The sequence below is a fragment of the Carassius gibelio genome, chromosome B24 (genome assembly GCF_023724105.1).
Source record: "Carassius gibelio isolate Cgi1373 ecotype wild population from Czech Republic chromosome B24, carGib1.2-hapl.c, whole genome shotgun sequence".
NCBI lineage: Eukaryota > Metazoa > Chordata > Actinopteri > Cypriniformes > Cyprinidae > Carassius > Carassius gibelio.
Window position 1 is genome coordinate 13,011,436 of NC_068419.1, and position 26,501 is coordinate 13,037,936.

At 36.1% G+C, this 26,501-nt stretch overlaps 1 protein-coding gene across 4 annotated transcripts in view; it reads left to right on the forward strand.

The window, feature by feature from the left end:
• The first annotated feature begins 3,152 nt into the window (after nucleotides 1-3,152).
• rttn (rotatin) overlaps nucleotides 3,153-26,501 on the forward strand; it is a 53,705-nt gene continuing 30,356 nt past the window's right edge. For 2 of the 4 annotated variants that reach the window (XM_052596737.1, XM_052596738.1), the window contains exons 1-26: nucleotides 3,153-3,290; nucleotides 4,330-4,517; nucleotides 4,780-4,975; nucleotides 5,201-5,278; nucleotides 6,282-6,372; nucleotides 6,469-6,583; nucleotides 7,346-7,493; nucleotides 8,245-8,410; nucleotides 9,198-9,382; nucleotides 9,513-9,632; nucleotides 10,907-11,073; nucleotides 11,340-11,552; nucleotides 12,159-12,271; nucleotides 12,379-12,505; nucleotides 13,689-13,814; nucleotides 14,083-14,199; nucleotides 14,647-14,786; nucleotides 15,306-15,468; nucleotides 15,634-15,733; nucleotides 16,572-16,660; nucleotides 17,382-17,499; nucleotides 19,469-19,565; nucleotides 20,800-20,865; nucleotides 21,030-21,221; nucleotides 22,007-22,246; nucleotides 23,132-23,276. In XM_052596737.1, the coding sequence (XP_052452697.1) occupies nucleotides 3,260-3,290; nucleotides 4,330-4,517; nucleotides 4,780-4,975; nucleotides 5,201-5,278; nucleotides 6,282-6,372; nucleotides 6,469-6,583; nucleotides 7,346-7,493; nucleotides 8,245-8,410; nucleotides 9,198-9,382; nucleotides 9,513-9,632; nucleotides 10,907-11,073; nucleotides 11,340-11,552; nucleotides 12,159-12,271; nucleotides 12,379-12,505; nucleotides 13,689-13,814; nucleotides 14,083-14,199; nucleotides 14,647-14,786; nucleotides 15,306-15,468; nucleotides 15,634-15,733; nucleotides 16,572-16,660; nucleotides 17,382-17,499; nucleotides 19,469-19,565; nucleotides 20,800-20,865; nucleotides 21,030-21,221; nucleotides 22,007-22,246; nucleotides 23,132-23,276 (3,531 nt within the window). In that variant the 5' untranslated portion in view covers nucleotides 3,153-3,259. The remainder of the gene's footprint in view (nucleotides 3,291-4,329; nucleotides 4,518-4,779; nucleotides 4,976-5,200; nucleotides 5,279-6,281; nucleotides 6,373-6,468; nucleotides 6,584-7,345; nucleotides 7,494-8,244; nucleotides 8,411-9,197; nucleotides 9,383-9,512; nucleotides 9,633-10,906; nucleotides 11,074-11,339; nucleotides 11,553-12,158; nucleotides 12,272-12,378; nucleotides 12,506-13,688; nucleotides 13,815-14,082; nucleotides 14,200-14,646; nucleotides 14,787-15,305; nucleotides 15,469-15,633; nucleotides 15,734-16,571; nucleotides 16,661-17,381; nucleotides 17,500-19,468; nucleotides 19,566-20,799; nucleotides 20,866-21,029; nucleotides 21,222-22,006; nucleotides 22,247-23,131; nucleotides 23,277-26,501) is intronic. The other 2 variants (XM_052596739.1, XM_052596741.1) reach the window with 1 other exon arrangement.

Consider the following 26,501-nt stretch of genomic DNA (forward strand, 5'->3'; position numbering starts at 1 on the left):
AATTGAAAAACCCCATTATAAAAGTATAGGAATTAACTGGATTGTTGTTTGCTGATTGCTGTGATCTCATGTGAGTGACAGGATGCTGGTGGGGGGGGGGGGGGGGGGGGCAGTTGTCCCACTATTGAGTCAGAGCACATATCATCAAAGAAGAGATGGTGTTGTGAGGGGGAGGGGAAGTTAATGTTTTTGAATAAAAAAAAAAGATGTACACAGATAAATTGTCTATAACAAACCCTGTAATATTCCATAAAAAAATATGAAATGTCCAATTTCATGGTGACTTGAACAAAGCAAAATCTGCATTTTTCCAGATACCCCCTAGACTAGAAAGTCGAAAGAGTTTTAAAATAACCAAATAAGAAATCGGAGTGTGTACCTGGTCTTTGCGATATCAAATGTGTTTGGGTTATGTTGCATATTGGACTCTTAGTGCGGAATATTCATGATGAGTCCGAGCAGGAGCATGGGTGCAAGCCAGGGCGATAGATTTGGTTCATCAACCAAGCACTTTATCTCACAGTGGGAAAAGATGCAGTGCGATCCCCTCCGTAACACAGGTTCGCATATCAGAAAGAGACAGCCATGTGGAAAATAAAACAGGGAAATCAGTCCAAAGGTCTTCAGGTCAGGGTTGTGCTGAGAGTCATATCAACCAGTCAGACCGCTCAGGGAGGAGACCACAGCACTGTGGTGTTTTAGACAAATAGAGTGATTTGGACAGTGAGGCTTCAGTGTACCAGAGGAGGTGATGAATCATACCGAACCCAGGACACATTCATCTGAAGGTGCAGTCTGTTTCCTCAGGCTGGAATGCTTTGAATGACTGATCTCAGATCTAGGCTGATTACCAGCAGGGTCTATCACAGTGAGCACATGGTGAACATTTAGGTGTTTAAATCATATTTCATGTGCCACATACGGGCCTTTAGTTCTGATATAAAGACGAATGGAAGAGAGGTGAAAGACTCATCCGATGCTATCCAGAAGACCTGTCCAATGAAATCAGCCCAAAATGGTTTGCGTGCTGTTATTGATTCAAGATTGTTATTAATAAAGAAATACAGATACACAAGGCATCCGTTTATTTGATGATGACGATCTTGGGATATTCATCAAGGACAATAAAATAAAATAATAAACATATCTTAACAAATATAATTGATTTATATTTCAGAGATTGAAGTAGCAGGAATGGTAAAATGAAAATTGGCTTACAATTTACTCACCTTCAGGCTGTTTAAGTTGAAGATGAGTTTGTTTTTTCATCAGAATACTTATATCACTTGTTCACCAGTGGCTCCTCTGCAGTCAATGGGTGCCGTCAGAGTCAAACTGTTTATGAAGCATCAGAATAATTCACAAGTAATCCAGATGACTCCATGCAGTCTATGAAATAAGCTTTAACTTAAAACACTCACTTCTTTCCATAATAATAATAATAACCATAATAAAAAATAAAAAGAAGCTATCCACTGTTGTCCTTTCACATCACAATCCAACAACACATTTGTTTAGAACAGTTTTGGACAGGCTTTGCTTGTAAATGGTGCTTGACCTGTGCATATTTCTCTTCTTATTCAGACGAGATGACTCTTGCACTGGAGAGAGCAGTATTAGAGTTACTTGTTCAAAGTTAAAAATGTCTTCATGATGGATTTGGTTTTTACAAACACAAAGCTTTTCACTTCATAAGATGTTAATTGACAGACTGCAGTCATGTGTATCACTATGGATTTTTGTGATGTTTTTACCAGTTGTTTGAGCTCTCATTCTGATGGCACCCATTCACTGCAGATGACCAGGTGATGTAGTGATAAATCCAATAAAGGAACAAATTCTACATCTGTAGTCTATATCTTGCATGGAAAGACGATGAGTGCATTTTCAGCAAATTTTAATTTGGATGTGAACCATTCCTTCAACTAATTGCAATGTATGTACGGTGCTTAGGAACATTCATAAATATATGTGAAGCATTAATTTTAATATCTATCACAGCTTTCTAAAATCATACATCACAGCTTGGTCCTTTGTCACCTATAATCCATAGACTATTTTCAAGTAAAAAAATGTGTGCCTGCTGAGCCATCTATCAAAATCTAGAAGTCTTTTAATTATCACTTTGGAGAATCCTACTGTGTTGTCATATGTCACCGTCCAGAGTGTGAAAATCTTAGTCACTACATAAATATAACCTATAAAATCATGTAAAGCTTTGTATAATACTATTCTGAGGTTTCTAGAAAGTTGATGGCATTTGTAATGATGCCTAAAAATTCTTTGGAAAATAAAATGTATTTATTGTGTGTAAACAGTGTGCTTTATAAAGGTATCAGTGTTGTAATGAACAGTGACATTTCTAGCTAGTGAAAAGATTCACAGTACAAATGCCACCCTGGAAATCAATAAAAGATACCTTGTAGGTCATCAAGTCCTCTAAAACTGTGGAGATCAATATGCACAATCAACAAACATGGTGCACTTTGGTGGCTCTCGACTTTTTTATAGCATGAAGAAAGGCACAAATCCAATGTTGCTGTGAGAATTAACATAAAATGCAAGCGTTAACATAAAATTAAGCTAGGTTTAAATGGACAGTTTATCTGAAAGCATTTACTCACCCTCATGTCTCAACACAAAAAAGTTGTTCTGTTGAAAGTAAGTTTTGGTAACAGGGTTGGAAAAACTACAGAAAAACCACAACCATTTTTAACCACATGAAAAATGAATAGAAAATACAATAGCTCATATAATATTTAGCTCGACTCCCTGAGGCTCACCATGTGAAGGTGTTACTATCAGTTTTATCTCACAATGGTATTAATTGGTATTGAAAACGTTAGTAGCTTAATAAAACTGACCCAGTTGTAAATAAAAAATAACATAAAAATGGATTGAGTGATCTACAACATTATACCGAAAAAACAAAACAAAAAACAAGTTAAACAAATTAATAGCATTATTATGCTAAAATGTAAATTTTCTTTCATTCAGATAAATTATGTACAGAATACAATAATTGATTTATATTCTTTATATTGTGCGAAACATATGGTTTTTTCAAGCTGTTGTAAAGCCCAAACAAATCTGCACGAGCTCTTTGACATATACCGGAAGTGCCTGACAGTGGCGCGCTAGTTGAAAACAGACCCGCGACGCTGCCAGTGATGAAGAGGATGTGACGTTTAACTGAAAACCGCCGTTGATCTAAAGCAAATGTAGTCCGTTTTGTTTTCCACCTGAGAGATAAACAACTATGGAGTTATCAGCACTCATAAAGAAGATCGGTAAGACGCTTTGTAAACGAGACAGACGGCTTTTGAGCGTTAAACAACAAACAGCTGATTTTGAAGTAGCCTGATTAGCTAGACAGAAGTGAGGCTGTATGTTTTGAGCAGTTAACGTTAACTGTTATTTGTCTTTTTATGCATAATTACCAGTCATGCTTATATTGCTGTTGTATCTTGCAAAAAAACGTATTTCTGTAGTTTGCTTATGTCATACAAAGGCGAATATAACGTTGTTGCGTCTACGTTTTCATAGCAGCTCACTCACAAAGGATCTGACAAAGTTTTCTTTGTTGATTTTAGTTTATGATAACAACTATCAATCTGCATATTTACTTTTGTACACTTGTGTAGTTGAACTGCAGTCTGTGTTATAGCATCAGGAAATGCATGCATACGCTGCAAATATAATTTTTTTGCTTAGTAGTTTTAGCGTGTTTTGCTTTACTTATATCTAAACATTATTGAATCATACATTTGCTTGTATCACACAATGACTTAAGATAACAAGTCTTGTTCACCAAAACATCTATTGTTTACTTACAAGTTGTTCCAAACCTGTATGAATAAATTGTTGAACACAAAATAAGATATATATAAATTGCCAAATGAACCAAAGTTAACGGTTGGCTTCCACTGTATGAAAACAAAAATACTATGGAAATCAGTGCTTACTGTCAACTGATCCAGCATTCTTCAAAATATCTTTCCTGTTCAACAGAAAAAAGACACTCATACAGTTTTGGAACAAGTGGAGGGTGGGTAAATGAACTATCCCTTCAAGAAAGTTTAAATATTTGTATTGAAAAAAAATATTAGTGCTGTCAAATGATTAATTGCAATTAATCGCAACCAAAATAAAAGTATTTGTTTACATAATATATGTTTGTGTGTGTGTGTACTTTTTATATTTATTATGTGTTATAAATATAAACACAAAGTTTATTTATTTTGAAAATATGTACATTTATTTATATACAAACCAAAATTATAAAATTATTATATTTATCTAATTTATGTTTTATATAAAATTATTTAGGACACTCATTAGTGGAAATCAGAGTTCGGGCTCTTAAAAATATCAGAAGCAAACTGGATCATGGTCTCATTGCCGTTCCTGACCTGGTCCAAGAAAGGATGCTGTTTGTCTTCCTTCTGGAATGGTTTAATTTTCCGGAGGTTCCAATGCAGGAGGAAGTTCTAGAGTTGATCGGCGCATTGTCCAAGGTAATTAAAATGCACAGAAGGTACGTAAAATGATTTGAATGTCTTTATATTGCCAGGCTGTATTTAGTGAGATGTTGTCAATGACAGGAAGTGATGTTTTAATGGGCCTCGCTGCAGTGGCACTATTCATTACCAATCAGATGGTGAAGGGAAAAAAAAGTGCAAGTGGATGGCAGCATCCACAGAAAGAACCAGGCAGATTATTCTACTAGATGGCATGTTTTGAGTAGTATCTAATTTTGGTTTCCGATCCATGTCAAAGCACCCAACGGGAGCCCAGATGCTACGGGAGGTAGGGGCTGTCGAATTCCTAACACAGCTCTCGCCTAATGTGGATCCTCGCCTCCGAACAATCGTAGACGGTATCTTCGATCAGCTCTTCCACCTCCCAGAGGCCCTGCCTAGTTGTCCACCTACAACCTCCTACGAGCCACACTCTGTTCCCTCGCTGCCGACAGGTATAAAAACATTACATTGATTTTATATCCTTCTGTTCTGCAGATTACTGTAGATATCGATGTCATTATAACCAATGTCAAGGTTGCCACATAGTCCTGTTTGAATAGCTGTCTGACAGCAGCTCCGGAATGAACATGAGTAGACTGTGTGATTCAAGGCAGAGGAGAGCATGAAAGTGCTGGGCCTGATTCGCTTTTCAACTGCAGCTGCTTTTGTGTTCTCAGAAGACGACTCGTCGGCTAGGGGATATTTCCAGTGCAGTAAACCCAAGCAGACAGATGCTCCCACCCCCAGAGTATCATGTAGGTGACATCAACATCAAATTACTTTTTGTTAACTAACTTTTAGCGGGAACTTAAACTCATTAAATATGTAAAATGGAGCGCTGTGGAATGTATGTGTTAAATAATCTAATATCAACAGTGATAAGAATTGTCAGGCTTCGATAGCAAGTATTTTTTCTTTCTGGCAAGGTTGGGGCAATTGTGCAGATTTGCATGCTATTTATTTATTTATTTATTAGCATTTTAATTTTTTTTTTTATTTCGGTCAAAATTTTATTATCCAAAATTACATTTTTATACGCAAAAGGTTTTAAAATAAGCATCTTATTCTCACCAGGACTGCATTTATTTAATAAAAAAAAAAGTAAAAAAGGCAATGTTGTGAAATATTATTGCTATAGTTGAATTACAATAAAATATTTAAAAATGTTTTTTATTTTTGTTTAGACAGCTGTATTTTCAGCAGCCGTAACTCCTGATCAAACATTGCTGCTTTATATTTTTGTGGAAATCTTTATTTATTTATTTTTTTTTTATTTTTTTTGATGAATAGAAATGTTCACAGGAGAACAGCATTTGTTTAATAAATTCTTATTTAATAAGTTGAATAAGTAATTATTAAATGCAACTTTACTGAAAAAAAACATATCATTTTATTTCACAATAAACCTTACTAACCCCAAACCTTTAAAGTTTAAATGGCAGTATATTTTAAAAGAGGCTTTTAATTCTACAGTGTTTAATTCTTACAGTGTTGCTGACATATTTACGTATCTTTAAGAACAGTTGTGTTCAACGTGAAACCAAATGTTTTAGTTTGACCATTAACACCTGTACACATTGCACATAATTAACAGAAGATGAACTGAAAATTTTGTCAACATTTACTCGCCCTCATGTTGTTCCTGAAATATTTTCATACTAGCATATCAACGTATTGTTGAAATTGTTGCCTTTGTTTAAAGTCTTGAGGCTGACGTCTTTAAGACCTTTAAATTCTTTTGATTTCTTTACCCTGCAGTCAGTACTTCTGTAAGGTGCTTGAAGTTCTCTGTTTTTCCATGGCTGTCCTTGAACACAACCGATCGGCACATATTGTCATCAAATGAAAGGTATTTGTACCTTCTGCTTGGTGTAGTTTTACCACAATCGCTATCTAAAATCTATATCTTATTGCCTAAATGACTTGGCGCTTGTTCAATATTAAGTTCCCTCAGAAGCGACAATCACAATTTAGTACGAACCACCTGTGAGCTGCTTCGTGACGTCATCATGCAAGACTTCCCTGCCGAAATATTCCTGCAAAGGCCAAGTACAGTTCAAGTAAGATTTAAATGTCTTTTCTGTTATTATTATTAATCTTTTTTTTTTTTTTTACCCCTGATGGGAGCTTCATAAATTGAGTGACAGTGATGAAAGTGATAGCTCCGTTCCATTCTAGAATTGAATGCCACAGAATCTGATTGGCTGTACAATGCTTTCAAATCCGGAAAATATTGGAATGACAGTGGCAAATCGTGTCTTTATGTCTAGGACTGTACCGTGGTGATTATCTGGCAAGCTGACACTAGCTGTTTTAGTACAGGCATTTAAAACCAAGCATTGCTGGATTTCTGTTAAAAATATGTTGACATGGACAAATTTAAGATCATATTTCTGAGATATGTAGTCTAAATATCCTCAGTGATAGTAAAGTGTTTGATTTTTTTTGGAAAGCATTCTTTTTTGTACTTAATGCTCTTGATCTTTGTTATAATTGTTTAAAAATTGAAGGTGCCACTGCTTTTGACTTTGGAGCGATCAGTTCAATTAGGTTAATTGAATCAACCTGATTCACTGGCATTGCTTTGGGATCACTGGAGGGGTAGTGAACTTTAAATTGGTACAAATTACACTAGTTAAAAGTCAGTATCAGGTGGCCTTTTATTTAGTGCCTAATTGAATGTAGAATCACTTTGCTGTAAACACTTGCAGCATTTAGATCAGCGGTTGTGTTGTAATGTTAGAACAATTCGAAACATGTTCTTGCAGGTTTACAAGACAACATCAACTTCTGTTTTCATATATTGCTGTTTTGCCCTCTAGAGTCTGCTGTCACTTCTCGGTCTGAATGTTGATGGTGATGTCAGCTACCTGACGTTTCAGGCGTTGGCCTGTCTGGAACAGCTTTGCAGGAACTTGAGGAGCCGCCTACGTTTCTACAGAGATCCAAGCTTCTGCTCAGCCAAGCAAGGTACCAAACACCATCTATTATAAATATGTTAACTTCTTCTATATATATATATATATATATATATATATATATATATATATATATATAATATACATGCATACATACATACACACACACATACATACATACACAGTGTATATAGACACATTGGCTTATTAACTATTAATATCAGTTGCATACACTACAGTTAAAAAGTTTTGGGTCGGTAGGATTTTAAAAATGTTTTGTTCTGCTCTTCTCGGACAGTTTTTTTTTTCAGAATTTTTTGAATAGATATTTCAAAGAACAGCATTATAAACACAATCCTTCTGTCAAACAGACTAGGCTTAATCCTAGTCTCAGACTGAAATACATGCCTGGGCTGTTTTGCACTGCATTGCACTTGCAATGATTTATCTTAAATATATCAGTGCCATTGATTGATGTTTTTTATTTATTTCTTTTTATTTCTTTTTTTAGGCACGTTTATAAAAGATACTTAGATTAACTATGCCCTGATTCTGTCTTAACTCAAGTCCTGTCTGTGAAATCAGGCCTGTAAGTGTCTTTACTGTCACCTTTGATCAAATTAATGCAGCCTTGCTTAATAAAGGTACTAATTTCTTAAAAAAAAAAAAATCGTATTGACCCCAAACTTTTAAATATTTATTGTGTATCTCTATCTCCTATTCTAAATGGGATTTTACTATGGGAAGTTTAAGACTTTTAAATATGCTGATTTAATACCTGTCTTATTATTGCACCCCTTTAGACCCTGTTTCTCAGAACTCGTCCATCTCCTATCCTCAGGAGGTGAGGGCTACTCAACACTCGGGGGTCTCTTCCCCGGAGGAAATCTCCACCAGACCCTCTGTGGTGGGCAGAACCGGTCAGCGGGTACGTGGGGATGGCCAGGACGGAGATGCTGCCTCTTCTAGGTGCTTTATTCTCTACCTTTAAAATAAAATAGATGACGACATTTATTTTTATTTTGATAAGCTGTAAAATATGTAATTGGTTAAACATTTCTCTTTGTACATGCAATTTGTTTTTTATTTTATTTTGTAAAAATATTTATTTTAATCATATATATTTTTAAAACCTTGTCCAGAGGTAATTTACATTATAGAAATCGAAAAGGCGCAGAAATTTTACAAAAAAGTACACTATTATTGAACTGTTTTTAAAATTTTCTGTTTTCAACTTTGATAAAACATGTGCCTTGAGCAAAAAATAAGCATATTAAAATGACTTATGCAGGATCATGTGACACTGAAGACTGGAGTAATGGCTACTAAAAAAAAAGAGCTTTGCCATCACAGGAATAAATTACATTTTAAAATATATATATATATATATATATATATATATATATATATATATATATATATATATATATATATATATAAAAACAGTTCAATAATAAATTATTTACAATAGTACCTTATTTTTATTTTATTTTTTTTGTCAAGTAAATGCAACCTTTAAAAAGATCATATTCACCCCAAACATTTGACTTAAAATTTGACTTGTTTTTTTTTTTAATAACTACAATGTGTAAAATATGGCGTTTAAAGGCTATATCTACTAAATTTAGGTTTATATTGAAAAAAGACAAGAACTAAATATATAGCGAAAGTATTTGTCACCACCTTTGAAAAAGTGTTGCTCACGACCATTCATGTCTTTAGAAATTGAGAATTCTTTCTGATGTGTGTGGTACAGCGGAAGCAGCAGTCAGAGAGGTGCTCCCCCCAGGCCAGCCCAACAGTCTCCCCTACCGCAGCCCCACCCGGATCTCCCTCCAGAGATGGAAGCGGAGGACTCGCTGGAGCTGCAGCTGCAGCAGTGGAGCCTGGCTAGATTCGCTGTGGCGGCCCTGGAGCACGCTCTTCCTCTCATCAGGACAGGTGAGAGTCCTCTTAAACCCTCTTTCCTATTTCAAACACAGCTACAGCTGCTGCCTCTCCCCTCACACGTGTGCTTCCATCGCTCATCATATTCCCCTCTTTTTTTTTTTTCACATCCCCACCCTCTCAGAGAGCCTGAAGGTTTTCCAGCGGGTGCTAGAGCTGCTGGCAGAGGCACAGGGGCTGCTGGGAGACAGCATAGCCCCCGAGGTGTGGGACGAGCACAGCCTGACTGCGACCGAGCTGGCAAGTGTCTTCAATAACCCTTCTCCACGGTGCAGATCCATAGCCACTAGGCTGATGTCTGCATTAGTGCGTACAAACGCACACCTGTCGCTGCTCCGTCTCACCCACTCCACTTACTCTGCGGGACAGATGGTCATTGTAGAGCATTAAACTCTCAGCACAAATCAGTCATGGCACAACCGTTGTTTTTTAGGCCAGTTTTACCACTTAGAAGTCCCTGTTTGCTCCTGACAACTCAATGCGTCTGCTATTTCCGTCTAAAATATTTGTATTGGTTTAGTAAAATGCAGTAAGACTTTACAGCTTATGTTAAGTTACAACTCGTTTCAGTATGGCTCTGTTCAATAGCATTAGTAATGAATTAGCTTACATGAAATAAGAATGAACTTACTTTTAGAGCATTTATTAATCTTGCCTAATGTTAGTGCATAATACATTTCAGGTTGTATAAATTAACATGAATAAATGTATTATGAATGAACATTAATTAATAATAAAAGATTCTACATTTTTAAGTGAACCTAGATTAATAAATTCTGTTTAATTGCTGTTTATATTAGTTTATGATACCTAATTAATCAACTAGTGTTAATGTAATGAGCCTCATTGATAAAATATTACTTTTTTTTTTCAAGGTGGTCCCATTGGGATACAAGATATCTTCTATTATATATAGAGTCTTGGTCAATGTTACCCAGTAAGCAAACATTTAAGTATAATTATATTATATTATAATATAAATTATTTTACATTATGTTATATAATAAAAATGAAAAACACTCTTCAAATTCATGTTCATAATGCATAAACCAATGTTATCTACCTTCACAACCTTATTGTAAAGTTTTACCATTATCATTATACAAAGTTTACTTGGTTTCATTCAGCTTATGAGTATTTAACATGAAATTACATCTGTGCCTTTCATTACACTCATACCGAGGACTATGTAGGTCGCAACACACTGATTTACAAATTTGTCTCATCCAATGATGTTCATTGCCCGTAGAAATCTTTTTAAATGAACCCATTGTGTTTAGTGCGTGTGCACACCTATGAGAACGTTCCCCGTCGCATATGATTGTATATTTCACGGCATGCCTCTCTCCCTCATTGATCTTTAATGCATGCTCATGGCATTTTATCTTGAAAAACTGCTGTCATTTGAAAACTTTCTTTGAAATGCACAGGACTCTTGCTGCCCCCTGCTGGCAATAAAATGACACAAGATCAGTGAGTCTCTCAGTACTTTTTTTTTTTTTGTCTTGTGATAGAGAGAGAAATTACAAGCATGTATAGAGACATTGGGAGATGTTATATGCTACCACCATGGCATGACTTCCTCTGAACAACCAGAATCGTCTCTGATTCACCACCGAATGGTCTTCACGAGCACTGCCATTTTCACGATACGTCTCCTGCAAACCTTGTTACCTGTGGAGAAGGTGAGTGAGCATATGGCTGTGCCATTCTTAGACATTAATAAGCCGTGCCTCCATCGCTGAATGGACATATGGCTGTGTCCTTCATGGTCATTATTAAAACAAATGAGAGTGTGAAACACACCAGAAGTCGCGGTGAAAGGGTCAATTGTTCAGTTAAGCTCCAGACCTAAGGACAGCACTGTAATTACAGACAAATTCATTAGTGTGTGCTTGTTTAGTGTACATATGTGTGTTTATTACCTTATGTATGATGTCTTTTCAAACAGGCTGGAGAAAACCTTCCGGAAAGTACAGTGGCTGCCATTTTCCTCGTGTGTCTCGATTCATCTTTCAGTGTGGCGTACCCCCTCATCCATGAGTCAGCCGTGGCGTACCTAGAACAGGCTTGCTTTGAAAGATACAGCCTGTATCGTAGAGTATCCCGCGTTTCACACTGCATGGAGTCTACATGCACTTTTTTAAAGGATGCACAGGCCGAGGTAATGATTCGAAACTGTCGAGACCACTGTTGTTGAAAATTCTGTCATTAATTACTCACCCTCATGTCACCCCAAACCCGTAAGACCTTCGTCCGGAGACACAAATTAAGATATTTTTGATGAAATCCAAGAGCTCTCTGAACCTCCATAAACAACAACGCAACTGAAATGTTCTCAGTTCTAGAAACGTGGCAAGGATATCGGTAAAATAGTCCATGTGACGTCAATGGTGCCACCATAATTTTACGAAGCTACGAGAATACTTTTTGTGCGCAAAGAAAATATTTTACGAACGTAAACAACTCCGATTGCGTTCTTTGCCCCATGATCCATCTAACCTGAGATCTAGCATCTAACCCTAGATGCTAAACAATGTCAATAACTAATTTGGTACCGATATATCGGGCAGTTCCGTAGTTACATTTTCATCAAAAAGATAGTAATGTAACTTGAATAATGGTTTGTCTTTAGACTAATAGCTCACAAATATTATTATTTCTCCAGCCTCGTGTCATTCTAAACCTGTATGTTCTTATTTTCTGAATAACTATTACTTTAATTAAGAATTTTAAGTTAAGTTGATTTAAGTAAAATGTTTCTTCACAGGGTGATAAGAACTGGCATGAGCTTTTGGAGCTCGCTGACCAAGGAATAGATGCTTTTCCGTACCATCAGCACCTGCCGGTGGTGAAGGAATGCGTCCAGATTTGCTCCTACCTGTAAGTTGCCCACAATTATGCAAACTGTAAAACCAGCATTGACATCTGCTGTTTTGTCTGGCACTACGGAAGAGGTGTCATCGGATAAAAATCGTGTCTCTTCGTAGGTGGAAATTTGCACAAGCAAGCCCGCTCCTGCAGTCGGAGAGTCAGAAGATATTTCTGAAACTTTTGTCTCATCCTCTGTCCCCGGTGAAGGCAGAAACCTACTCCTGCACTCTGAGCATTTTGAAGGTACAAGATGTGTAGTGGAAATTGGGAGATAGAGCCTATTTTAAGCCACTTCCAGTAGATAAGTGACAGGAAAGACATGGAAAAGTTCACCTAGTTTTGAATATTCCAACTAAAACGGCTAAATTGTCAAAGTTGGACATTAACTGATCTAATATGGTTTTAAGTGCTTGATCCAGTAGTGATTTCTGTTCTGCAGTTCAGTGGTGAATCTCAAAGAAGAACTGCCACCATATATTACAACCAAATTACTCTATGCTATTATATTCAACAAAATTAAGCATATTTTTGTTTATTATGATTTGTGATACAGTATTTAAGTACAGTTAAAGAGTATTAGCTTATTGACAAATATTTGCTTATAATATTACATTTACACTACTAAGTAGTTTTATAGTTTGGGGCCAGTAAGATATTTTTTAAAAGAATTTGATACTTTTATTCAGCAAGGATGCATTTAATTTAATAGAAAGAGACTGTAAATACGTTTATAGTGTTACAAAACATACAAAGATTTCTATATTTCAAAAAAATTATGTTCTTAATATTTATGAAAGTTTCCACAACGTTTTTTTATATTTGTATTTTTTTTATATATACATTGATGATAATAAAAATGATACCTAAGTAGCAAATCTGCATTTTATAATGACTTCTGAAAGCTCAGGTAAGACTAAATGGCTGCTGAAAATACAGCTTTGCCTTCACAAGATTAAATAACATTTTAAAATCTATTAAAATAGAGAACAGTTTTTAAAGCAATATTAAATAACTGCGTTTACTGTATTTTTGATCAAATAAATGCAGCCTTGAACACCATAAGAGACCACTTTCAAAAAATGTTGCCAATAAAATTGTACCAAAAATAGTATGCATGTATTAAAATCTTCACGTTTACTATATGTTAGCTATTATCCAAAGCACCTTTTAGAGTAGTTGGCAAGCTTGACCACCTGGTGACCTGGTATTTACAGTTAGCAGTAGACCTATAATATTTTGGTCAACAGCTCCATTTGTAGGGGGTAAAATACTGTTACTCCGGCCTTTATAATGGTTGTGTGTACTATACATTGAATTTCTATTACATTGCCTACCAATTCTATTACACTCCACATAGGGTGTTGGTGACCCCTGAACTCTGTAGACGGTAATATCTCACCCTAACTTCCTGCTCTCATCCCTACAGGAGTGTTTAGGAGTTCAGAATGTGACCAAACCTGCCTCGTCCATCTGCAGCGGAGTGCATTTCTTGCTTCATTCCCGTGTCCTGTACGAGATCAGTATGTTTGGCCTTCAAGACCAAGCAAGAGAGGTGAATTATTAATCTTCCTGTTTCCAGCGAGACACCGAAGTAATGCACAAAGAAGAAATATTTTGATATACCAATACACCGCTCGCTGATAAATAATGTATCCACGCTCCATGTTTAATGGGTTACTGAGGTCATGCTAAGCTAATGATTGACATTGCAAGTGGCCCCGTCTCACTGCTGTAGCTGGCAGTTGGTGGATTTGGATGCGGTAGCTTGTTGTAAGTGCAATATCATAGCGCCATCAACTAACTTTATGTGTGATCCAAAGGTGAGCGCTGCTGCCAAGGATATTCTACTCTATCTGCTAAAGGGACGATTGATGATGACAGCTGCAAGTTGGAGCAGATTTAATGAGGCACTTTACCCGGTCATTCCCATATTACAGGTGCAAACAATCTCTCGTCACACGCGCGCACACACACAAATGCACAGCCGCAATATAACCGTCAAACTGGGCTGAAAAAATCATTTTCAATGTAAAATGAACGTGTTTGCGATACGCCCGAGGCTGAATGGTAATATCCATGTTACGCCACATTGTATTTTAAACAAGGTTATTTTGTACTTTTCAACAAGCGAAGCTGTGTTTCATTTTTTTTAAATGACTTCCACCGCGGGGTGGGGTGGGGTTGAAATTGAATATTCATAAATCTCGTCAAGGTCATCACATTTAATTCCTATTTAGCTGAAGACTCTGAGTAATTGGATTGTGCTGTCAATAAAGCAGTGGTGAAATTATGTGTTGTTTATTGTTTTTCCAAGATGGATTTATACCTGAGAGTCTATTTTCCTCCATGGTTGTGTTAAAACCTGGTGGGTTTTTGTATATTAGAGTTACGCAAGCACTGAGGACGCCCTAGGAAACTGTATCCTGCTGATAAGTGAAGCATCTGCTGAAAAGGGAGATGAGGTGTGCTCACTGACTGCTAGACTGCGGGCGGCCCTCCGGCTTCTGTTCACCAAGCATCATGCGTAAGTTAAACGTGCACATCGGTTTGGATATCTAATAATTTCTTTCACTTTCTTAAGGCAGTAATTACCAAAAGATTACAATTCTGTCATCATCTACTCATCCATTTTCTTTTGTGAAGCACAACAGGAGATGGTTTGTATAATATGAACGCTGCTATTTTTTAAAGAAAATGAATGGGTCCTCAGAATAATTGGCAACATAAAAGCAGTCCTAGATAGAGATTTTCCAAATCTTCTGAAAGCATACAGTAGCTTTCCCATTTAAAAAAAGAAAAAAAGAAAAGAAAAGTGCCCTTGTATTGAATGTGCGCTTGGACACTCTGTTTTACTGTGTCCTTGTTACATGTACTTACTATTATAATAACGATTAAATATGCATAATTACATGCAAGTAAACCAAAGCCAAACCCCAATCCTAACCCTGACCATATAGTAAGTACATGTAGTTAATTAATACTTTAGGCTTAATAACTTCTTCCCAAATTCTGTAAATATTTTGGCTCTGTTTGCAACTTTCAGTGTGAGGAATACAGCAGTCCAACATCTGCTACCTTACCTGACCAGCGCTGGTGGAGCCAGACCAACCCTGGACAGCTCCACACTGTCATGTTTACCAAATCTCTATGTTCTTAACAAAAGTGTGGACATCAAGTTGAGCAATTCAGACAAGTCTTATGTGAAGGTAAATCAAAGCCCTCACTCAGCTGTTTGTTAATAATGCACTCTATTGTTGTATTGAGTAGTTGTTGGTAAACAACCATTATTGGCATCATGTGAAGTTTTTTTTGCTTTATTCTTGGAATTGTTGAAACGAGCTGTTTTTTACCACTTTTTATTTTTTAAACAGGTGGAGTCTGTAAATAAGTTGTACAATATTCTGACATCAGAAACCGTAGATCTAGTTTTGCGGAGATCTGCGGCTGAACAGTTGACTATTGTTCTGCAAGGTGAGGAATCCATACTTTTTTAATGAAATAAAATAAAAATAAAATACGTATTGTTTTAAATAAAATAAACATTAACTGAAATTTTATCTCATCTAGTTGCCAATGCAAAATTTCTCATTTTGTTTAGTTTAAGTTTAACATACCGTATTTTTCACACTATAAGTCGCACCTAAGTCGCATCAGTTCAAAAATACGTCATGATGAGGAAAAAACATATATAAGTCGCACTGGACTATAAGTCGCATTTATTTAGAACCAATAACCGAGAGAAAACATTACCGTCTACAGCCACGAGAGGGCGCTCTATACTGCTCAGTGGTAAACTACAAAAGCACTGAGCAGCATAGAGTGCCCTTTCGCGGCTGTAGACGGTAATGTTTTCTCTTGGTTCATGTCAAATTAATTTTGATAAATAAGTCGCACCTGACTAGAAGTCGCAGGACCAGCCAAACTATGAAAAAAAGTGCGACTTATAGTAGGAAAATACGGTAACTAAAACTAAATAAACATGCTTAAAAATGTAACTGGAAATGATAACAGGAAATAAAGTCTAATTTAAAATATTAACAAAATCTATAATGGTTTATCATTAATGCTAAATTAACAGTGGCACATTTAACCATCCACATTAATGGACCTTTTCATTTGCGTCAAATTAAACATGTTGTCTTTTCTGAGTGAGCTTCATTTTTCTCAAAACACCTCACAAACCAATTTTAAGTGTTTTGAAGCAAGTGTTTGATCTCTGAAACATAAATTGACAAAGCAGATAAAATAATTCAACATGTGCTCAAAACAAAGCCAGTCTTGATTTATATTTCATTATGTTGTTCTTTAGATTCATCAATGCATGCTGTGCTGAAGGCCTTGGGTTTATCAGACAAGCTCATATCTTTCATCACGGAGTGTGTCAACAACAATGTGGCGGTAATCCTCATTCTCTTTTGTTTCGTGCGCCTTTTATCATGAATGAAATCGGGAAACTGGTGCCTGGGCATGATGCTTCAGTTAATGGTGTCAGTCAAGAGTGAGTCACTAGGTCACATCTATTGCATGATCTGTACATCCCTAGGCTGAAAGCTGCCAGCTTTGTCAAGTATTCCGGCCAGCTAATGTGACTAATTAGTGAAAATTACACACCGAAATGTCTGGCAATTATGCCACGAGCAGAATCCAATATGTCGCCTCCATTTGCCATGCCTAGTTAGTGCTGTTTATGTCAATTGTGACTTTGCTTTGGCTGTTTGTTTTGACTGCTTGCCTTGGCTTTGAGGCTAAGTTTCTGTTGTGTGGTAGTCTTACTGTGAATGTTATGACTGGGTTCGTGATTTTGTTGACTGTGTAAACACTTCTAGACTCAATCATGATGACTTGTTATGACTTTTACCACTAGCAAGGCAGCACCAGTGGCATAACACCTTTCTAAACAACTTAGCACTTCAGTAGTTTATCTCGGATTTGGTTTTCCCTAGGTTTAACGGAGTGTGAAAGTTCTTCTTATGATTATTTAAACTTCTTTAATTATCTCACTTTATTTTATTCCGTACTTCCAAGAAGCCCAGACCTTTGCAACTCGTGTCTTGTGCCTTATCTATGGGATCTATTGACACAAGAAGGTTTTGAATTCAGGTTTTTATTCATTATGCAGAGCATGGATTGCTTGTTGGAGCCCAGCATATGCATGCTGAGGAAGCTGCTGTTTGCAGACCCCTCCCTGCGTCACAGTGTGGCTCAGCAGACGTCTCTTCTCATCATGCTGCTCAGAGGTACGGCCCGCAAAACATCCCTCAGACCTTAATTCATTCAGTTTACCATAGATAATTAGTCCCAAGCACCAAAGTTTTGTAGGCACCTTTTATAGCTGTTATTTTTTGTTCTGTTGGAGTTTATGTCGGCCACTTTGGTACATTGATTAGGAAGGATTTCAATGTTCATAGTGCCAATTTTGGGTCATTCTCTCAGTCACTCTAGCGCCAACAACAGTTCATAATTCAGTAGTGCAGTCACTACTGTATTTCAGTCACTACTAATTTTTGACATTTGTAAGTTTAAAAAAATAAGTATTTTACGCTCACCAAGGCTGAATTTGTTTGATCAAAAATACAGTAATATTGTAATATTATTATTGTTTTTAAAATAAGTGTTTATTTTGAATATATTTTAAAATGTTATTTACTGTTTTAATAAATAAATAATAATACTTTTAATAAATAATTTTCAGCATTTGATGGCATGGATAATTATAAACAGTGAGAAAATGTTTAATTAATTTTCTTATTAAACCGATATTTGGTAGATGTAATTTCCATTATGTCTTACTGGTGACAGCATCACCTGCTGATCAAAATGTCATTAAACTAGCTGATAAAAAATATTTAAAAAAATATTAATGAAGGCAAATATTAGCTTAGACCACCTGCACATCAAAATGTATAAATATGAGTAATTAGATTTTTGAATTTCATAACCATTTCAAACAAAATGTTTAAAACACAACTTAATTCCCACCATGCCCTAAGTGGTTAAGCAAAGTTTGAAGTTAGCAACACATACTGATCAATAGTTATAAGCAACAGATCTTCTAGCCAAATAAAGTGCTTTTGCTTTCGCCTAGATACACACAGCATCTCCCTGACATGGCTGCTTCAACACTAACTGTGGTTACTGAAACCACACTTTCTTTCTTTGTGTGAACATTTGGGCGGCATTACGCAAATATATCCACATAGTGATGTAGATATGTGTGGGCGTGTTTGAAAAAGCCATTTTAGGGGGGCGTGGCAGAGTCTTAACTTTGATAAACTTTGGATTTGAGACTTTAGTCTTTGCAACTTTACAGATCTTATTAATGCACCAAGAGCTTGTAACACTCCAAAGAGTAAGGTCAATTTGATTTAAAGGGATATTTCACTCAAAAATGAAAATTTCCCCATGATTTGCTCACCCTAAAGCCATCCTAGATGTATGACGTTATTCTTTCATATATAAATACAATCAGAGTTATATTAAGAATTGTCCCCAGATTCGTGTTTAGTCATTTTTATGATGGATGTTAAAAAGAATTTTGGCTTCAAAATCTCAAACACTATTTACTGCCATTATAAAGCTTGGAAGAGCCAGGAAATGTTTAATATAACATAATATAATAATTGTATTCATCTGAAAGACGAAAGTAATATACACCTGGGATGGTTTGAGGGTGAGAAAATCATGGGGTAATTTCATTTTTGGGTGAACCATCCCTGTAATTGCCGCACGTAATTGCACACTTTGTTTATTTTTATATTTACTGCTGAAAATGCAGAGCTGTTGACACTCTTCTTCCAGTTCTCTAGTCTAGAACACTGCACAAATGGCAAATGCAGTTTATATGCATGCTCCACGTTCTGACTTTTACAAGCATTTCCTAGTGAAGAGCTCACCAGTTTGCTATTGCTGAATGTTTGTGATCGCCTAAAGTATGGTGATGTAAAATTAGTTTTTCTGGCCCTTTTGGTTTTGTTTAGCTTTAACATATATAATTGATGAGTTGTTGCTTTCCCTGTCATAGTTTTGTTTTCATGTTTTATTTTACCTTGCTCTCAGGATGTAGCCGTTCAAGCTACCATGCCACAAATAACCATTTTTAATGTGTGTATATATGCGTGTGTGTGGACGATTCCTGCTTTGACATCTTTGTGCATTTAAATGATTGCTCTCCTTGTAATTTGACTTCTTTTGTTTCGTCGTCTTAAGCTTCTCTGTTGATAAAGGAGAAGCAGGGTGATGTGAGCGAGGCTGCCGCATTGATGTGCATTCTGCTGTTTGATGAAATAGCAAGAATGGATGTTTGGTATGTTTTCTTTGTTTGACTTTCTGTGTGTCTATATGTAAAATATCTGCAGCCAGTTGCATTTCAACCCTGTCAGTAAACAAAACCTTAACTGATGACCTTCTCATAATTATGAAGCAGTGATTTCTTTAACTTTAAATTAGCTGAAAATGTACTCAACCGTAGGCCATTATCGGAACAGATTTGGAGAGATTTATCATTGCATCACTTGCACACCAGTGGATCCTCTGGAGTGAATGGGTGCCGTCAGAAATGAGTTCAAACAGCTGATTAAAGCATTGCAATAATTCACAAGTAACACACTGTGGCGAGTGGGGCGGGGCCGAGAGGCGTGGGAACGAGGAGTGAGGCCAGGTGTAGTGATTGGAGATGAGCTACAACTGCGCCCCACCGCCAGTATCGAGTCCCACGTAGGAGATGGAAGGATATAAAACTGGAGTGACGACCGTGAAGGACGAGAGAGGACCAGGCCTGGGATATTATTTTATGTGTTTGCTTTTTATTTGTGCGCGTCAGTCGCTGTGAGGGGCTGACGCGCTGTTTTGTGTTTATTTTTGGCATTAAAGTCTTCATTTGATTGTGCGCCGGTTCCCGCCTCCTTCTTCCCGATGAGTATGGAGTTTTGTATTGTTACACACACGTCTCCAGACCATCAATTACTATATAACATATGTTTGCAAGAAGCAAATTCATTATTAAGGTCTTTTAACGGTAAACTGTTGCTTCTTTCATCCGTAATCCAAATCTGACGTATTTGTTTTGTACTGTTTTAGACTATTTTCACCTGTAAATGGTGCTTGATCTGTGCATATTTCTCTCCTGGATTAGCAATGGTTTGAAGTTTAAAATGTCTTCATGATTGTTGTTTGTTTCTTACAAGCATGCGGCTTTTCACTTCACAAGATCTTGTGATTGCAATGTTTTTATCAGCTGTTTGAACTCTCATTCTGATGGCACCCATCCACTGCAGAGGATCCATTGGTTAGCAAGTGATGTAATGCACATTTTTTCCAAATTTGTTCTGATGATGAAGCAATCTCATCTACATATTTGTTGGTCTGGATGAGAGTGAGTAAATGAAAGGAAATGTACTTATACTTCACCCAAAAAATTTAATTAAGTGGGGTGCATTGTTGTTTTGGACTTTAATGACTTTCATTATATAGACAGAAACGCATAAAAATCTGAATGCTTTGGCTCACGTTCCATTTCAACATCTTTGTTTCCTGATCAGGACTGATAAAGCTGGCCCAGACACAGGCCTGTCTTCCTTCTCACTGCCTGCTGTCATTATACGGAGGTAAATCGCATCCATTACGACATTCCTGCTGTGCATTAAAAAAAAATGGCTGTTAAATTTCACCATAACCTTACTTTCAGAGTTGTCATGGGTAAATTAAATGGTGAGTTAACTATTATTTGACAGATCGTGTATAAAATGGATTATCTCATGATTTCTCACAGGTATAATCTGCCGTTTCAAGCTCCTTCACACCATTCAGTGAGTCCCTACTGTTCAGTTCTTCCTCCACACTCAGACCTGCTGAGTCTGAAGCCTGCCTGGGAAACACTGCAGATCACCTGGAACACAGCATGGCATTCTGGGATTGATGGACTGCTAGAGCATCTGAGGGGTTTTAGGAGTGATGTACCCGAGTAAGTTGGATTTGGGTTTTCAGAGATTTTGAAAATCTAATTTAATTTGTAACCCTGTACAATAAGTTCCATTTGTAAACATTAGTTAATATTACAGCATATGTTAATATGTCGACATAACAAATTCAACATTTCTGAATACATTTTAAAATCAAAAGTTGCATTTGCTTAATTAATGCAGTGTAAACTAATTTGAACAAACAGTGAACAATTATATTTTACTGACTAACATTAACATTGATTAATAAATGCTTTAAAAACATATTGCTCATTGTAAGTTAATGTTAGCTAATCCATTTTAAAAAGTGACAGTTTAAAAATGTTTTATTTGTTTTTAAGCACTAAAATTGTTTTGAGCATTAGAAGTTTTGTGTAGTAAATCTGGATCATCTTTAGAGTGGAGATAAATCGCTTTCTTTGTTGAACAGTTCAGAAACTTTAGCAGTGTACAATTTATGTTTAAGGATAAACGTCATTTTAATATGCAGCAGCTGTTGTTTTGTTACCAAGATTAAAATGATTACAGATCTGCTGGCAGTTAACTTGTCTGACCTCCTTAAAGAAATATACTGTCATTTATAAACTGTCTTCCCAAACCTGTATGATGTTATTTATCTGTGGAAGGAATCTTGTATTTATTTATTTTGAAGAATCTTTATGTAACACTTGTAATACATCAACAGTTCATGGTGACCATCTGTGTAAAACTGCAAAAAGGAATCAGACAAATTCATTCTGAATGGCTTAATGTTTTCTGGCTTTAACCCTCATTTTTTACTTCTAAGGTTTCATGGTGAACTAGTGCTGTCCGAATCTCAGGCGGTGGTCTTAAGAATAAGCAACTTAAAGTCTGGGTTACATGACTGTGTTCACAAGGTACAGGACGCGAGCTCCCACAGCACCGTGACCTTTGCCATGACCAGAATGCACCTGTACCTCCTCACAGACCGCCTTGCACTCAAATCCACCGCCCAGAGCAACAAGACCATCCTGCAAACCCTGAGCTGGCACAACGCTGTAGAGAGGTAAACTCTCTATTGCTCTATTGATTTGTTTTCCTGCACCTCTAGATTGGTGATTTGTGATCACCAGGCTTGACTTTGCATGAGCCTGATGGAGTGCACCAGCATATAACAGCGGTAAACAATGAATGAGCGGACACAATCAGACACAAAACGGAACAATGTTTTGTCTTTGGCAAAATAAAGCTTGTGCTACAACTTTATATAGTAATGTTCAAATGTTAAGTTCAGATTTTTTTTTTTTTTTAAAGAAATTCATTCTTTTGTTCAGCAAAGATACATTACATTGATCAAAAGTGAGAGTAAAGACATTTATAATGTGACAAAAGACTTGTCTATCAAATAAATGCTGTTCTTTTGAACTTTCTATATATCAAAGAATCCTGTAAAAAAAGTATCATGGTTTCTGCACAACTGATAATGTTTCATGTTTCTTGAGCACCAAAACAGCATATTTGAATGATTTCTGAAAGATCCTCTTTTAAACTGTGATGATTTTATCAAATGCATGCAACCTGGCGAGCATATGAAATTTAATATAAAAAAAAATCTTAGTAGCATAAATGTAGTATAAAACAATGGAGTGCAATAAATTGTGCATGTATTTAACCATAAAATGCACTCAGTCTAAAGTGAAATTTTTAATATTTAGCAATAACCATTTAAAAAAATATTATACACATGTAAGACATATTTTTACCCTTTGAACATTGAGAAATATATAGAATATGATGCATATTGTAACAATACTTCTCAGTATAGCTGTTTTAATGTATTTTTAATCAAATAAATGCAGCCTTGGTAAGAGACTTCTCTCAAAAACATTGAACATCTTACCAACCCCAAACATTTGAGTGTTAAGGTAAACCGTTTTTATTAACCTGACAGATTTCTGATGGTTCGTCCAGCTTGCCGTCAAGATGAGAGGCTCTTGGTGGACATTGTGTCATTCCTCAACACCTTCTTCAAGCAGAACCAGTCTGAACTGGACCACCAGGACTTAAAGTGGCTCTTAGAATTACTCCTAAACCAGGTATTCCTGAATAAACCACAGCTGTCTTGAATCTGTTATAAATGAGTGCCTGCATTTCTCCGTGATTACTTTGGAGACCTCGTAAAACAATAAAGAGACTTATTGTACCTTGGTAATTAAATTAGTTTGCCCTCCTGCCTCAGATTCATAGTGTGCTGAATTTATTAAGAAAAGCTGAAATAAATCACACTGCGGAGCAATACAAATACATTAATATCGTATTAACTCTTGTAACGGAGAGACATTCATCAGCAGTCATTGTTTTTGTTTCTCACACTGGGGATGAGTGGCTATATTTCTTAAGTCTCTTCCTGTCTTACCTTGCATTAATGTGTATGCATGCAAACAAACCTGCCTTGACGCCTGACAGAGAACGCTGGGTTTGATGAAAAGCCTGGTGGGGGAGGTGGAGAAATGCAGAGAGCATCCACAGTCGCTGGAGTATTTCTCCAACATCTGTGCTGTCTAAATGAAACACAGGCACTACAGTGCTTTTTTTTTATAGTGCCTGTTAAAGCAAGCACATGCTTATTAATATTCTTTTGCACCAAATTTTAAAATATAACCCATCCTGCATCATTAGAGCTTTGGACACGAATGATTGGTCAAATCGTGCAGCTTAATGAGGAGGAGTATGCTGTTACTTTTGAATGTTCTAGCAACCACCTGCAAGTGCAGATATTCATAACTAAATCTATTAAAATAATTTTTGTTGATTGTAAATATAATAAAGCTGAGAAAAATGTTTGATTCCCGTAACTAATAGTACAGAAACTGAAATGAAAATAAATTAAAGCTCAATAGAAATATTAAACAACAAACTGACAAAAAGTGAAAAAATGTCCATCACATAAAATTAAAATAAACGCTGTAAAAGTAATAAAAGCCAGCTCAAAATATTAATAAAGACAATAGTTTATAAATAATACTAGAAAAACACTGAACTGAGAAACCACATGCCATGGCAAACACCCACAACATCATTGCTATGCCATATCAGCCATTTAAAGCATTATAGAAATCACTAGAACATCCTAGCAATTGATTAGAGAACCCCATGTAGGCCCCTATGATTTCCGAGTACAGAAAATGTGGCTGGAATTTACAAATGGAATTTATTGTGTATCGCAAAAGGTCATAGAATTTGTCAAATTTTGAAAGAATAAAGCAAAAGTAGGTAAGTACACTTAAATCAAAATGTGATATGGACTGTGTCTGTGACTATTAAGACACAAAATACTAGGGCTGTGAATCTTTGGGAAGGCAGCGATTTGATTCACGATTCATAGGTGTTGATCCAAAATTAGTCTTGTCCCCTTACAATTTAATCACAGGGCCGAATACCAGTTGCCTTGTCAAAATCTTTATTGACATATGTATCAGGCATAGGAGAGAAACTTGTTGTCTTTGCCAGCTGTATGTTCTTTCTCCGTTTCTCAGTTTCTCAGTTTCTCTAAAGCTTTAACAGTGACCATAGCTTATATACCACTGACCAAGTTCCTTACAAGGTACAGAAACATGTTGGTTTGTTTAAAATAGAATGTATACTTCATGCTTACATCAGTTGGTATATTTGTACATACATACATTGGTGGAAAGAAGAAACCACCCTATGCATCAGTGGAACATGTTACATACACATTTCTGGTATGGTTAAAATTAGTTCCTCTCCCTGTGTCTGGTCATATGATCCTACATGTTCATGCAGACTTTAACTCATGCAGTAAACTTCATCATGCACTAAAACTTCACAAATAAATATAAGTAATATTAAAATAACAAATTTTTGGTCTTCAATAGGTTTTCGAATCAATTCAATAATGATTTTTGCAAATTTATAACGATCGATTCACAATTAAATTCAATTCGATAATTATTATTCGATTCTGCGTTCTTTAGGTGCATTCACCGGATTATTTAAATGCTTCCTCTAAATTCTTTAAATGCTTAGTCAGGGGACAAACTACAGTAGCCTTTACGGTTAGAGAATCATAGGTAAAAAATAAATAAAAAAATGTGTCCATTGTTAGATGTTAGTTTAATATAACATTTTGTCAAACCAGGGGTGTAGCCATCATTTCAGAAGTGACAGAAATGAAAGAAAATACAATCATTTTATGTTATATATGTTGTATGATATATTATCATAATTATTATAATTATAATTTTTATTTATTTTTTTTACGAGAATTTATCTTCTTTTATAATTATTTTTAATATGCTGTAAGAAATCAAATACACTGCTAAAGCAATAAATGCTACTTTCATGAATCTGATTATCAGGTAAACCTTGCGCTCTTATTTCAAGGTTGTTAACGCTTTGTTATTTTAACAGTTTCCTTCATACATTAGCTTCATCAGCATTGTTACAACACATTTATCATTCAATTGAACTTTCCATATGATTTACACACTTACACTTCTGCTCCGTCCATGCAGTAAATACGCAGCTTTCAACTGCTCAGGTAATGCCGTCGGCTACGTCACTTTAGTATTACTGGCCACAAGTCCTGAGGAGAGATCACACATCAGCTGCATCAGAGAAGAATGGAGCGCGAGCGCAATCCTGTGACAGTCTCGGGCGGTAATAGTGGCGCGCGTGAAGGACAAATAAGAGACACGATTCACGAACACCCTTCAAGGTCTCCATTAGTTCGCGCTTGTAGTAATTTAATGTGTATATATTTTTAAAAAGCATTGCATCGCTATAGAAATCGCAATTCATTACTGTTCGAGATCGGTGATTCACGATTCAAAAATAATGTTTCAAGATCAATGCATATGAATCCTCAGGGTTTGTAATCGATGCATCGAGAAAACGTGTGAATCATTACACCCCTACAAAAAAACCATTTAAATATAATCCTTCATGTTCTGTGTCCCTGTGTGAATGATTGATGCAGACATGTGGTTTCTTTTACGACACACATACTGAAACGCTAATGATACTCGCTGCGTTTTCAGGATTTGCCATCTTAAATATATGAGTACAGGAACACATAATCTCTAGAACTGCTTTGAGTGTCACTTCATGAGCATTTTACCATTTCTTTTGAGAAGAAAAAAATATTAATATCATATGAACAAATAAACTTAAAGGTCTTCACAGCATACCATCAAAATAAAAGTTGTGTTTAACTTAAAGAAACTGTGAGAAAATATATTAATGTGATGATATTACTACTACTACTACTACTAAAAGATTATTAAAACATAATTTTTAAG